The 13,843-nt window shown below is 39.1% G+C and overlaps 2 protein-coding genes across 2 annotated transcripts; one reads left to right on the forward strand and one right to left on the reverse strand.

The window, feature by feature from the left end:
* Positions 1 to 8,512: 8,512 nt before the first annotated feature.
* On the forward strand, positions 8,513 to 11,255 carry LOC122744659 (transcriptional repressor p66-beta-like). The gene is given in 3 exon segments (XM_043990241.1): positions 8,513 to 9,174; positions 9,553 to 10,384; positions 10,386 to 11,255. Coding segments are annotated over 3 exon segments (1,794 nt in total). The 5' UTR covers positions 8,513 to 8,719; the 3' UTR covers positions 10,893 to 11,255.
* A 1,328-nt stretch (positions 11,256 to 12,583) lies between these two features.
* On the reverse strand, positions 12,584 to 13,522 carry LOC122744658 (olfactory receptor 4F6-like). The gene has a single exon (XM_043990240.1). It carries the CDS (start codon positions 13,520 to 13,522, stop codon positions 12,584 to 12,586), a length of 939 nt encoding a protein of 312 aa, XP_043846175.1.
* Positions 13,523 to 13,843: the final 321 nt, after the last annotated feature.

The following is a 13,843-nucleotide window of genomic DNA, read 5'->3' on the forward strand; positions in this document are numbered from 1 at the left end:
CTTGCCAAGGTGGCAATGTGATATGGGTTGTACATGTATGATTATGCAAAACATCATCATATTTGTCACTTTTTACAAGCAAAATAAGACTTTAAAAATGTAAAAAATGTAAGAATGTAAAAAATAACTTCTTCAGTCTCTTCCATTAATATCAGTTCTTTCTTTGGAGGCAGATCGTATGTTTCATCAATAGTCCTTTGGGATTGCCTCGGATCATTGTATTGCTGAGAATAGTCAAGACATTCACAGTTCTTCTTCAAACAATATTGCTGTCTCTGTATACAGTGTTCCTTTACTTCTGTTCACTTCCCAATACATCATTTCATAGATGTCTTTCCAAGCTTTTCTAAAGTCATCCTGCTTTTCATTTCTTATTGTACAATAATATTCCATCACCATCATATACCACATTTAGCCATTACCCAATTGATGGACATTCCTTTGATTTCTAATTCTTAGCCACCACAAAAAGGGCTGCTATAAATATTTTTGTAAAAATAAGTCTTTTTCTCTTTATTGGGATGTCTTTGGGATATAAACTTAGTAGTGGTATTGCTGGATCAGAGGGTATGCACAATTCTATAGCCCTTTGGGCATGATTCCAAATTGCTCTTCAGAATGGTTGGATCTTTTCACAACTCCACCAACAGTGGATTAGCATCCCAGCTTTCCCACATCCCCTCCAACTATCAGTATTTCCCATTTTTGTTATATTTGCCTCTCTGATAGGTGTAAGGTGATACCTCAGTTGTTTTAATTTGCATTTTTCTGAGCAATAATGATCTGGAGCATTTTATATGATTGATACCTTTGATTTCTTTGAAAACTGCCTGAAGAAATCAGTTATCTATTGCCATATGAAAAAATGCTCTAAATCACTAATTATCAAAGAAATGCAAATTAAAACAATTCTCAGGTACTACCTGACACCTATCAGATTGGCTAATATGACCAAAAAATGAAAATAATAAATGTTGGAGAAGCTGTGGGAAAATTGGAACACTAATGCATTGTTGGTAGAGCTCTGAACTGATCCAACCATTCTGGAGAACAATTTGGAACCATGCCCAAAGGGCTATGGGACTGTTCATATCCTTTGACCCAGTGGTTCCACTGATAGGTCTGTATCCCAAAGAGATCACAGAAGAAGGAAAAGGACCCACATGTACAAAAATATTTATAGCACCTCTCTTTGTGGTGGCAAAGAATTGGAAATTGAGGGAATGCCCATCAATTGGGGAATGGCTAAACAAGTTGTGGTATATAAATGTAATGGAAAACTATTGTGCTATAAGAAATGATGAGCAGGAGGAGTTCAGAGAAAACTGGAAGGACTTGCATGAACTGATGCTGACTGAGAAGAACAGAACCAGGAGAACATTGTACACAGTAACAGCAACATTGTGTGATGAACAGTGCTGATAGACTTGGCTCTTCTCAGCAAGGCAATGATCCAAAAGAGTTTCAAAGAATTCATGATAGAAAATGTTCTCAACATCCAGAACAAAGAACTGTGGATTATGAATTCAGATTGAACCATACTGTTTCTACTTTGGGGATGGTTTTTTCCTTCTTTTTTTGAGGTTTTTCTCTTGTGCTCTAATTCTTCTTTCACAATATGCCTAATACAGAAATATGTTTAATATCATTGTACATAACCTATATAAGACTGCTTTCCATCTTGGTGAGGACAAAGGGAAGGAAGGGTGGGAGAAAAATTTGGAACTAAAAATCCTATGAAAACAAATGTTGAAAACAATCCTTATATGTAACTGGAAAATAATAAAATAATTTTATTTATTAAAAAAAAGAAAACTGCCTGTTCATATCCTTTGACCATTTATCAATTGGAGAATGAATGACTTGTATTTTTATAAATTTGATGCAGTTCTTTTTATATTTGAGAAATGAGGTCTGTATCAGAGATATTTTTTAATTCTTTCCCAGTTTTCTACTTCTCTTGTAATCTTGGTTACATTAGTTTTGTTTTTGCAAAAACCTATTAATTTTATATAATCAGAATGATATATTTACATTTAATTTTATTCTGTATATCTTTTTTTGTCTTAAATTCTTCCCCTGTCTGTAAATCTGACAGATAAACATTTCCATACTCCCTTAATTTTCTTATGGTATCATCCTTTATGTGTAAATCATGTACCCATTTTGACCTTATTTTGTACACGATGTGAGATGTTGGTCTATACCTAGTTTCTGCCATACTGTTTTTCCAGTTTTCCCAGCAGATTTTGTTAAATAATGAGTTTTTGTTCCAAAAACTTAGATCTTTTGGTTATCATATACAAGATTACTATAGTCATCAACTATAGTGTAGTTTCTATCTATTCTATTCCACAGATCTACTTCTCTATTTCTTAGCCAGTACTAGATTGTTTTGATAATTACCATTTTATATTACAGTTTGAAATCTGGTACTGCCAGTCCACCTTCTTTTGTATTTTTTCATTGTTTCCCAAGATATCCTCGAACTTTTGTTTTTCCAGATGAATTTTGTTATTATTTTTTCTAGTTCTATAATATATTTTTATTTGTGTATATAGCATGTATCATCCTTTCTCACCAGCCCCAATTATTATAAGCTCACAGAGTATAAGGATTGTATTGGTTTTAATCATTGTAGCACAAGAACATACTACAGTGCTTTAAATTTTTCTTGTTGAATTTGCCGACTTGTCTATGATATTGAGTTGATTTCATTAACCATTTTCAATCCTAACTCCATATTATAGACTTACATATATAGTATTGAAAAGTTGGAATAAATTGTTTAATAAAAGTTTTTATGAAGCATTTATTATATGTAAATCACTGCTAATAGCTGGGTATCTAATTAGAAACTAAGATAGTCCTGCTCTCAAGGAGCTCACATACTTTATAAGAGACAAAACATATGGAAGGTTTCAGTTCCAAGTCAGATGGAAAAGTCCCATGGTTCTTTATGTACAGTGGCAAAATAGAAGATATTGCTTCTTTAATGTTATTTCTGACTCAATGTCATATCAGTCTGTGATGTTGAATCATTTCACAATGCCAAAGACTCTGATAGCAAGAACTTTCCTTTCTGGACCTTTAGTGGCTATGACTGTAACACCTGCAGAACAAGTTAATAAGTTGTATATCAACAGGGTTTGCTTCCCAAGATGATTGTTTCATAAGTCTGGAAACGTTACTATTCCAAAGGCTCTTGGGTATAGAGTTTTGGAATGTCTCTGTCAAAATTTGGAGGGCAGATGGTGATAAAGGTGCTGGTAGTTTTATTTACTTGTCACATTATGCCTTCCATCTTTCCCTCAGGGTGCCTTGCTATTTGAGCTAGGCTGGTTTGCCTGTCCTATATTTTACAGTTGGTTGGCAGTTGATAAGGATGAATGACCCCTTCTCCATAGACACTACCTCCCTGAAAGATAACTTTAATTGGCTGGGCTGGAAACAGGACATGTGGTCTTGGGGTGCTACCACTTCAAAGGCTCTTGTCACCTGTCTGTTGGTAACAAGTGGTCAACAATTGGTGGGGGTGATATGAAAAAGAGGTCCCTTCTCCACAATAATTTATACCCTCAATCATGGCTACAAGGGCTAGTAAGGAAGTGTATTTGGTGGCATGAGGAACACCATTATTCCCAAAGCTCTTGAGTTCAGGGACCTTGGCTATTTTCATCAGTGTATGAGTGAAGATTTCATTGCAACATGCAGGGTGTTGTACAGTTCGAAGGAAACACCTCTGAAGCATTCAGTATAAACAGTTGAGTCAAGCAAGGATGCATGCTGGCTCCCACGCTGTTTGGAATTTTCTTCTCCATGCTGTTCCATCATACTTTTGGTTCGTCAAGTGATGGCATCTATCTGCATTCCCGGTTGGATGGAGGCCTGTTCAACATTTCACGTCTGAGATCCAAAACCAGAGTGAGAGGTCACCCTTAGAGACCTGCTTTTCATCGATAATGCTTCACTTGCCTGTCACTCAGAGCATGAATTGCAGACCTTGATGGATTGCTTCTCCCAAGCTTGCACAGACTTTAGCCTAACCATAAATCTTAAAAAGATGAAAGTCATGTGTCAGAGTGCTATGTTGCCTCCATTGATACACATGGGTAGCTACCAGTTGGATGTCGTAAACCAATTCTCGTATCTTGCCTCTTGTCAGTGACAATTTGTAACTTGATTCTGAGATCAATCAGAGGATTGAGAAAGCTACTTCAACCATGGCTAAGCTTGCCAAGTGTGTCTGGACAAACAGTCAACTGACAAGACGAACCAAATTTGCTGTCTATAGAGCATGCGTCCTGAGTACCTTACTGTATGGCAGCAAAACATGGACTACGTATACTAGACAAGAGAAGAAGCTTAACAGCTTCCACATGCACTGTCTTCAGCATATCCTTGGCATATCTTGGTCAGATAGGATCACCAACACAGAAGTGCTCCAATGCGTGCAACTTCTGAGCATCTACACACTACTGAAACAAAGACGGCTGCGCTGGCTCAGTCATGTGCACCGCATGCAAGACGGGCGCATTCCTAAAGACCTACTCTATGGCGAGTTAGCCTCAAGCCAAAGACCTGCTGTACACCCCCAGCTTCACTACAGAGATGTATGCAAGCGAGACTTGAGGGCTTTGGGAATAGACATTGGCAGTTGGGAGGAGATGGCCAAGGACCGCATCTGATGGAGTTCAGTACTCAGGAGCAGCTTGTGTGCAGCTGAGATGGGCCTTCAAGCTTGGGAGGAAGAAAAATGAATGAGATTCAGGAACCAATGGGCAACAGAGAGCGCAGTTTTCTGATGTCCTTGTTGCGGCTCCCATATTGGACTGCACAGCCACACTGTGGCCTGTGGCTCTTCAAGGCGCTGATCCATGGTTGTCTGCAACTGGTGGAAGCCTACTATGAGTGAAGATAGTGGGCAACATTGTGGCTAGATTGGGATCATTGCCATAATTAAGCAAACCAAGCTTTTTCAAATAGCAAAGCTGCCCATGATAAGATTAGCAGCCAACTGATGGTTGGTAAAGCTTAGAAAAAGATAAAATAATATCTTGGGTCTCAATAGTCCCAATAATCCTAAGAGGAAAATTGTATAACCAACCTGGAAGAAGGTCATAGAATAACTAAGATATTTAATTTTAATTGATCTAATCATTCACCTTCAAATTAATTTTATACTTTCCTTCCTCTATGATATTAATCATGTTACTCCCCATTCCCTCCTCCTACCCCAACTCTTTGGAATTTTTACCTACTTTCCTTCAAGCCAGCTGAAATCTATTCATCTTTCAAAGTGTGGATCAGGTCCCACTTCCTTGATGAAGCCAATCTGTGTCCCTCTGGCCCACAATGGACTCTCATCAAACTCAGCACAGATGACCTATACTCCTTGCTTATCAGGTAATCATATGCTTTCTTAGAAATCTTGTATAGTTGTCTTATATAATAATTTAGTTTTTCTTGTTCCTTTGCCAGTCTACAGGTATAGTGGTGGTGCTAAGACAATTAAATGAGAGTAAACTGACTCAAGCTTAAATCCTAATTTTACTAATTACTACCATGTGACATTAGGCAGGTCTTTTAATCCTCTGGGCCTTAATTTCCTCATACAGAAGATGAGTGGGTTAAGTTAGATGACCTCTGGGGCAGTTAGGTAGCACAGTGGATAAAGCACCAGCCCTGGATGCAGGAGGACCTGAGTTCAAATCCAGCCTCAGACACTTGACACTTACCAGCTGTGTGACCCTGGACACTTAACCCTCATTGGCCTGAAAAAAAATAGATGACCTCTAAAATCTCTTATATTTCTAAACTCAGGGTTACCTTTGTAAATTTTAATAGTTCCTTATTTTAGGTGTCAATGGTTTGGACATTTTTGTTTTGTTTTTAGTATAAACCAATTCACAACTCTATCAAAGATATATTCATGGGGAAAACCCCATAGCCTCTCAAAATTTACAATTGCATCTTTTATAATTTTTGCCCTCAACTGAGGGATGAGAAGTGAAACTTCAGAGTTGTCTTAAATAGTATTCATCTTATGATAAATTATTTGGAGCAATCTCATATGGTGTTTGATTAATTAAATTTCTTCTTTTTATACCTTTTCAATATCCTTTGACCCCTTATATATTGAGGAATAATTCATATATTTCTATCAATTTCTTACATATTTTGCATATCAGACATTTAGTAAAGATATCAGTTGTGATGATTTCTCCACTAGTAAGCCTGTTCTTGCTCAAACTTCATTTGTCTCATGCAAAAGCAGTTAAATTTTATGTAATCCAAATGGTTGATCCTTTCTTACCATGACTATCTTTTGGTTTTTGAAGAATTCTCTTCCTGACCACAGTTGTATAAAGCAAAACTTCTTAAACTGTGGGTTGCTATCCCATATGGGGTCATATAACTGAATGTGGGAGTTGTGAAAAATTTGCTAACAATAAAAGGCTATGTATACCTATTTTATGTCCCTATATACCTGGGGTCATGTAAAAATTTCTTGGATGAAAATGGGTTGCACGTCAAAAAGTTTAAGAAAGTATCTCCTTTCATTATCAATTTTATGTTCATTTTTTCATATTTACTATTTTATCTTTCTATATAAATCTCATACTGATTCATTCCTACAGTCTACCTGAAGCAGGATGATAAGTGATAAGGTGAGAAAACTATGGTGCTCTCAGGGTGTGAAAGGCTATTTAAATGGTCAGCAGAGGAATTCTAACTTTAATTTGAAACTAGTAGGAAGCCACCAAATATTTTCAAGTAGATAAGTGACATGACAAGATTAAGTTATAAGAAAAACTGTTGGCAATGGTATGACTAAAAGATTAGTGTGAGAAGAATGTAAAGTAAGAAGGACTTCTTATGAGGCCATTAAAATTTTCCAAGTGGATAGGAATGGCAAAGGCTTATGATCAGGGGATGGTAGTTGAAAACAAGATCTTAAGACAAGATTTAACAAATGACTGACAGCTTTGTGAGGAAAATGGTATATAACAAAGTAAAAATAGCTAAAGATCATACCAAAATTAAAGATTGGAGGAACTTCTGAATCATGTGAGTCCCAAAATGGAGGAGTAGACATTTTTTCTCATCTTCATGACCTCTCAAACCTCTCTAAAACAGAAATTATTAACCAAGATAATGCTACTTAAGCTATCTCCAGGGAAATCCAGAATCTAAAAGACTTTAAAAAATAAACAAACTGATACTTATCGTCCCTGAGCCCAATCAGTGCCTCTTCCCAACCTTACTACCAACAGTGAAGCAGTAAGACTATACTAGCAGATGCAAGAACACAACATAGGCTCACAACAAAATCTACTCAAGTGAATTATCCCAACATTTCCCTCCAAACAATTTCAAAATATTATCTCAAATCAAATTCTAAAGTGGCAGAGCCAAAAAAAGATCAGAGTAAGATATTCTTTCAGCCCAAGACAACATAGGAAATTGTGAAGAGAGATCTGTGACATGGAGGAAGAAGTTGTCATGGATGAAACACCAGTGATGGGACTAAGTGGTGGTAACAAAAGCAGCAACAGCAGCTTTAGGAGCTCTCAAGTCAGAGATGATAATGGTACCTGGCAAATGGTTAGAAAGAGATTACATGGTACTTCTGTGCTAGCACTAGCAAAGAGGAAAGTACTTTCATTCAAGAGGGAGTGAGAGCCCTGAGGGGCAATATCACTTCCAACCTCAAAATATCACAGACCCTGAAGAACAGTATCATTTCTAGATCCAAAGGAGGAGGAGCTCTGAGGAGCAGTACTGATTGCAATCCAAAGGGATCAGAGGCCTTTCCTGGGTAAGGACCAAAGGGAAGACCAAAAGAGTAGTGACCATACTTCTCACCAAAAAAGATGAAAACAGAGCAATTATTTGGGATTTTGTGCCCAATTAGATGCCAGTAAAACTGATTATATAAGTGAAATGGATAAATATTTACAAACTTATAAACTGCCTAGATTAACAGAAAAGGAAATAGAGTACTTGCAAAACCCTATCTTATAAAAAAGAAATTTAACAAACCATAAATGAGCTCCCTAACAAAAATGTGCCTTGGACCATACAGTTTCACAAATTAATTCTACCAAACATTAAAGAACATTTAATCCCAATACCATACAAACTCTTTGAAAGAAAAGGAAAGAAAGAGTCCTGCCAAATTCCTTTTAGGACACAAATATGGCTTTGATACCTAATCCAGGGAGAACAAAAACAAAGACCAAGTTTAGACCAATTTACCTAATGAATATTGGGGAAAAAATTTAAATAAAATACTAACAAGGAAATTAGAGCAATATATCACAAATATCATGCAGTATGACCAGGCGGGATTTATACCAGGAATGCAGAGATGGATCAATATTAGGAAAATTATCAGCATAATTGATATCAATAACAACAAAAAATCAAAGAATTATCTCAACTGAAACAGAAAAAGTCCTTGAGAAAACAAACACCCATTCCCATTAAAAAAACTAGATAGCCTTCCCCTCTCCCCGGCCCCGAAAGCGGTGGCCTGGAGTCCATACTGCCGCTGCCTTTTCCTTTTTCGCCGCCTCCGTTGCCGCTTGAGAAGACGGACCGAGCCGGGAGTTCCGCCGCCACCGCCAGATGGATATATGTGGAGTTTGTCGGGTGGAAATGAGAATTAAAGCGTGTTAATGAATAAAGGGGTTGTAACTTTACAGTTGGCTTTATGATGGACAGAATGACAGAAGATGCCCTTCGCCTGAATCTGCTAAAGCGAAGCCTGGACCAGGCAGATGAACGTGATGATGTCCTGGCAAAGAGACTCAAGATGGAAGGACATGAGGCCATGGAGCGATTAAAAATGTTAGCACTGCTTAAAAGGAAGGACCTGGCAGGCATTGAGATGCCCCATGAGTTACCTACCAAACAGGATGGTGGCGGCGGCGGCGGCAAGGGCTATGAGGAGAAACTTAATGGGAACCTGAGGCCACATGGAGATAACAGAACTGCTGGACGACCAGGCAAGGAGAACATCAATGATGAGCCTGTGGACATGAGTGCTAGGAGAAGCGAGCCAGACCGGGGACGGCTAACTCCCTCTCCTGACATCATTGTCCTTTCTGACAATGAGGCCTCCAGTCCTCGTTCCAGTTCCCGCATGGAAGAGAGACTGAAAGCAGCCAACTGTTAAGGGTTAAAATTCTAGCTAAACTGTCTAAAATATCTAGTGAGTGGTCGCCAATAAATTATAAGCTTTAGCAAGAGTTAGACTTTTAAGCATTTATTAAGGAGAATAAGAATTTGGTAAAGAGAGAGAAAAAGGCCTAGATTCCTATCTATTAAAGGGAGAGCACATTTCTAGCTCCGCTCTCCACCAGAGTCCAAAGGAAAGAGCGCGCGAGACTGAGCGCCAGTCTCTTCCTTCCTCCTCCCACTAGTCCGCGTCACTTCCTGATGCCAAAGAAAAGACTCCTGGTCTTGCCCTCAAAGACCTTCGCTTCATGGGCAGAACTCTTCTACAGTAAGTATCCAGCAGGTGGCTTTATTCCAATCGTTACACAACTTGGAGATGTTTAAGGGAAAAGGTATTGAAGAGCGGCAGCAATTTATTAAGCAGCTGAGAGATGAGCTACATATAGAAGAAGCCAGACTGGTACTGTTGAAGAAACTAAGGCAGAGTCAGCTACAGAAGGAGAATGTGGTTCAGAAGACCCCAGTTGTGCAAAATGCAGCATCAATTGTCCAGCCATCTCCTGCCCATGTAGGACAGCAGGGCCTGTCCAAGCTCCCTTCCAGGCCTGGTGCTCAGGGGGTGGAGCCCCAAAACCTGAGAACATTGCAGGGTCACAGTGTCATTCGCTCAGCCACCAACACAACCCTTCCACACATGCTGATGTCACAGCGAGTTATTGCACCAAACCCTGCCCAACTGCAGGGCCAGCGAGGGCCACCCAAACCTGGCCTCGTATGCACCACCACACCCAACATGAACCCCGCCATCAACTACCAGCCGCAGTCAAGTTCTTCTGTCCCTTGCCAGCGCACAACATCCTCTGCCATCTATATGAACCTTGCCTCTCACATCCAGCCAGGGACTGTTAACAGAGTGTCTTCACCACTCCCCAGCCCCAGCGCCATGACTGATGCAGCCAATTCACAGGCAGCAGCTAAGTTGGCCCTTCGTAAGCAGCTGGAAAAGACACTGCTGGAGATCCCACCCCCTAAGCCGCCTGCCCCTCTGCTCCATTTCCTGCCTAGTGCAGCCAACAGCGAGTTCATCTACATGGTGGGCTTGGAGGAGGTGGTACAGAGTGTCATTGACAGCCAAGGCAAAGGTTGTGCCTCCCTTCTGCGGGTGGAGCCCTTTGTATGTGCTCAGTGCCACACAGACTTTATTTACACCACACTGGAAGCAAGAGAAGAATGGCAAGATTCTGTGTGAGCAGTGCATGACCTCCAACCAGAAGAAGGCCCTAAAGGCTGAGCATACTAACAGGTTGAAGAATGCCTTTGTCAAAGCCCTACAGCAGGAACAGGAAATTGAACAGCGACTACAGCAGCAGGCGGCCCTCTCCCCTACTACAGCTCCAGCTGTGTCCAGTGTCAGTAAGCAAGAGACCATCATGAGACACCATACGCTCCGGCAGGCTCCACAGCCCCAGAGCACTCTCCAGCGTGGCATCCCCACATCTGCCCGCTCCATGCTTTCCAATTTTGCACAGGCACCCCAGCTGTCTGTGGCAGGAGGTCTCCTTGGCATGCCAGGTGTTAATATCGCTTACTTGAACACTGGCATCGGGGGACACAAAGCACCCAGCCTGGCGGACCGACAGCGGGAGTACCTTTTAGACATGATCCCTCCCCGGTCTATATCGCAGTCCATCAGTGGACAGAAATAACGCCTATTCCACCTGCCCTGCCCCAACCCTGAACCCTCTGTTCCCTCCCTCTCTCCCTTTGCCCCCAACTTCCATCGCATGCAGTGCCTGTACTGGTGCCTACCATACACGGAAAACAAAACAAAACAAAAAAAAACAGAAGACAAAAAAAAAAAGAAACCAACAAGAAAACCCATACTCATGCCCCTCCCTGCCACCGCCCCTCTTTCCACACTGCAGCGATCTGTTCCTCTACCACTCTCTTCTTCTTTCTTCAGTTTTCTATGATAGTGAGAGGTGGATCAGCACCCCACTAGAGGTCAGAGTGAGGTCCCAGGGAGAATCTGTGCCCTCTGACATGTTTCTGAAGCTTGTTTTTATGCTATAATTATTTTTTTTAATGAAAAAAAAACTAGATAGCATATGAATGAATGTAACCTCCCTTAAAATGATAATTAGTATCTATGTAAAGTCAAAAATAAAGCATTATCAATAATAGAAATAAACTTGAAACCTTCCCAATGTGATCAGAAATGAAGCAAGGATGGTAGTTATCACCATTATTAGTCAATATCGTACTAAAGATGCTAGTTATAGCAATAAAACAAGAAAAAGAAACTAAAGGGATAGAGTCGATGAAGAAACAAAACTATCACTCTTTGCAAATGATACAATGGTATACTTAAAGAAACCTAGAGAATCAGATAAAAAACTAATTGAAACAATTAACAATTTTAGCAAAGTAGCAGAATATAAAATAAACCAATACAAATCAACATTTCTAGATATAACCAATAACACCCAGAAGGAAGAGATAAAAAGAAAAATTGTACTTAAAATATCTGCAGGAAATATAAAATATTTTGGAATCTCACTTCCAAGAAAAGCCCTATATGAACACAACACAAAACACTTTTCACACAAATAAAGATAGATCCAAACAATTGGAGAAATATTAATTCTTCAAAGTTAGGCCAAGCCAATATAATAAAAATGGCAATTCTACCTAAGTTAATTTACTCACTTCATGCTATACCAAACTACCAAAGAATTATTTTAGAGAGCTAGAAAAATAGCAACAAATTTATGTGTAAGAACAAAAGGTCAAGATTCTCAAGGAAATCAATTGGCGGGGGGAAACATGTTAAAGAAGGTTGCCTGGTAGTTCCAAATTTCAAACTATATTACAAAGTGGTAATCATCAAAATAATTTGGTAATGACAAAGAAATAGATTGGTGGGATCAGTAGAATAAATTAAGCATACAAAACAGTAGTAAATGACCATTGCAGACCCGCAAATCAAACAAAAATTAATACCTTTATTAATATATATTTTCCCATGAAGAGTTTATAAGCTGTCCCAAAATTCTTAATACAGTTATAAGTTTTGCTTTAAACTTAGCTTAAGATTCAAAAGACTTTTTGGACACCCTGTACATTAAGCAAGCAAAAAAAATAAACATTATGAAGTTTTGCCACAATAATTTTTAACTCAAGGAAGGAAAATCCACAAGATATTTATTTGACCCAATGTAAAAATGTCAGCAACATGTTTTGACACACTGAGGTAGTCTTGGAATCAGTTTGAGGACCACTGGAATACAGCATGTTATCAACATGGCTCCATGATTGATGTACTATATACCAATCCACATGTTTTAGGGTGGCCAGGATGAAATTGAAGCATAGTCTTCACATACTAATTAGAATTTTAGGAAATTTTCTTAAAATTCATCAACTGGCTGCTCAGTCTTTTGACTGCCACCTTCATGTCTTTGTTCCTGAATGCATAGATGGAAGGATTTAAAACAGGGGTAATAATAAAATCAAGAATAGCAAGAAATTTATCCACTGGCATTGTAGGGAATGGCCACACATAGACAAAGATGCATGGGCCAAAGAAGAGGACCACCACACTGAAGTGAGCTGACAGTGTAGAGAGAGCCTTGGACAATCCACTAGAAGAGTGTTTTTGAACAGTGACCAAAATGTAAATGTAGGAAATGAACAAGAGAAATACAGTGCCAATGGAAATGAAACCACTATTAGCAGTAACGATGAATTCCAACTTATAAGTGTCTATACAAGCCAATTTGATGAACCGAGGAAGGTCACAATAAAAACTGTCAACTTTGTTAGGGCCACAGAAAGGCAGATTTACCACAAATGCCAACTGGGTTAGTGAGTGTATGAGGCCAATGGCCCAAGCAGACATCTGGAGAAAAATACATGTTCTTGGGTTCATAATAGTCAGATAGTGGAGAGGCTTACATATGGCAATATATCTGTCAAAGGCCATGGAAATAAGTAACATCATCTCAGTTCCTCCCATGAAATGAATGAAGAATATCTGGGTGATACAGCCTTGAAATGATATGGTTTTGTGCTCATAAAAAAGATCAGAAATCATCTTGGGAACTACAACAGTGGAGAGACACATGTCAATAAAGGAGAGATTTGCCAACAGAAAATACATAGGAGACTGTAACTGAGGGTCAGAAGTCACTGTGAGTACAATAAGGAGGTTTCCCAACACAATGGCAACATAGAAAATGGAGGAGAAAACCAGAAGGAGATGCTGCATGGTCCAAGAATGAAAAATTCCCATGAATACAAACTCTGACACCTTTGAGTAATTCAATTCATTCATCAGACTACAATGGTACCTAGAAGGAAGAAAATGAGGACAAAATCAAAACAGTTGTATTACAAAAGTGTTTTATACTAAATTCTAATATTTCATAATCAGAAGTTGGGGAGACAGAACCAAGATGATAGAGTAATAGGAAGAAATACAGTGAGCTTTCCCAAAAAAACTCATCCACAGATGTAGAAAAGGCACTAAATGAATCATGATGTGATAAATTCAAGAAAAAGTCACAGTGATTCCTTTTGTTTTCTTTTTTCATTGTTGTTAATGTTGGCAGAGGGAAACAGAGGTATGTGGACAATGGGTACACTAGCCAGGAGT

The sequence above is a fragment of the Dromiciops gliroides genome, chromosome 2 (assembly GCF_019393635.1).
Source record: "Dromiciops gliroides isolate mDroGli1 chromosome 2, mDroGli1.pri, whole genome shotgun sequence".
NCBI classification, from domain to species: Eukaryota; Metazoa; Chordata; class Mammalia; order Microbiotheria; family Microbiotheriidae; genus Dromiciops; species Dromiciops gliroides.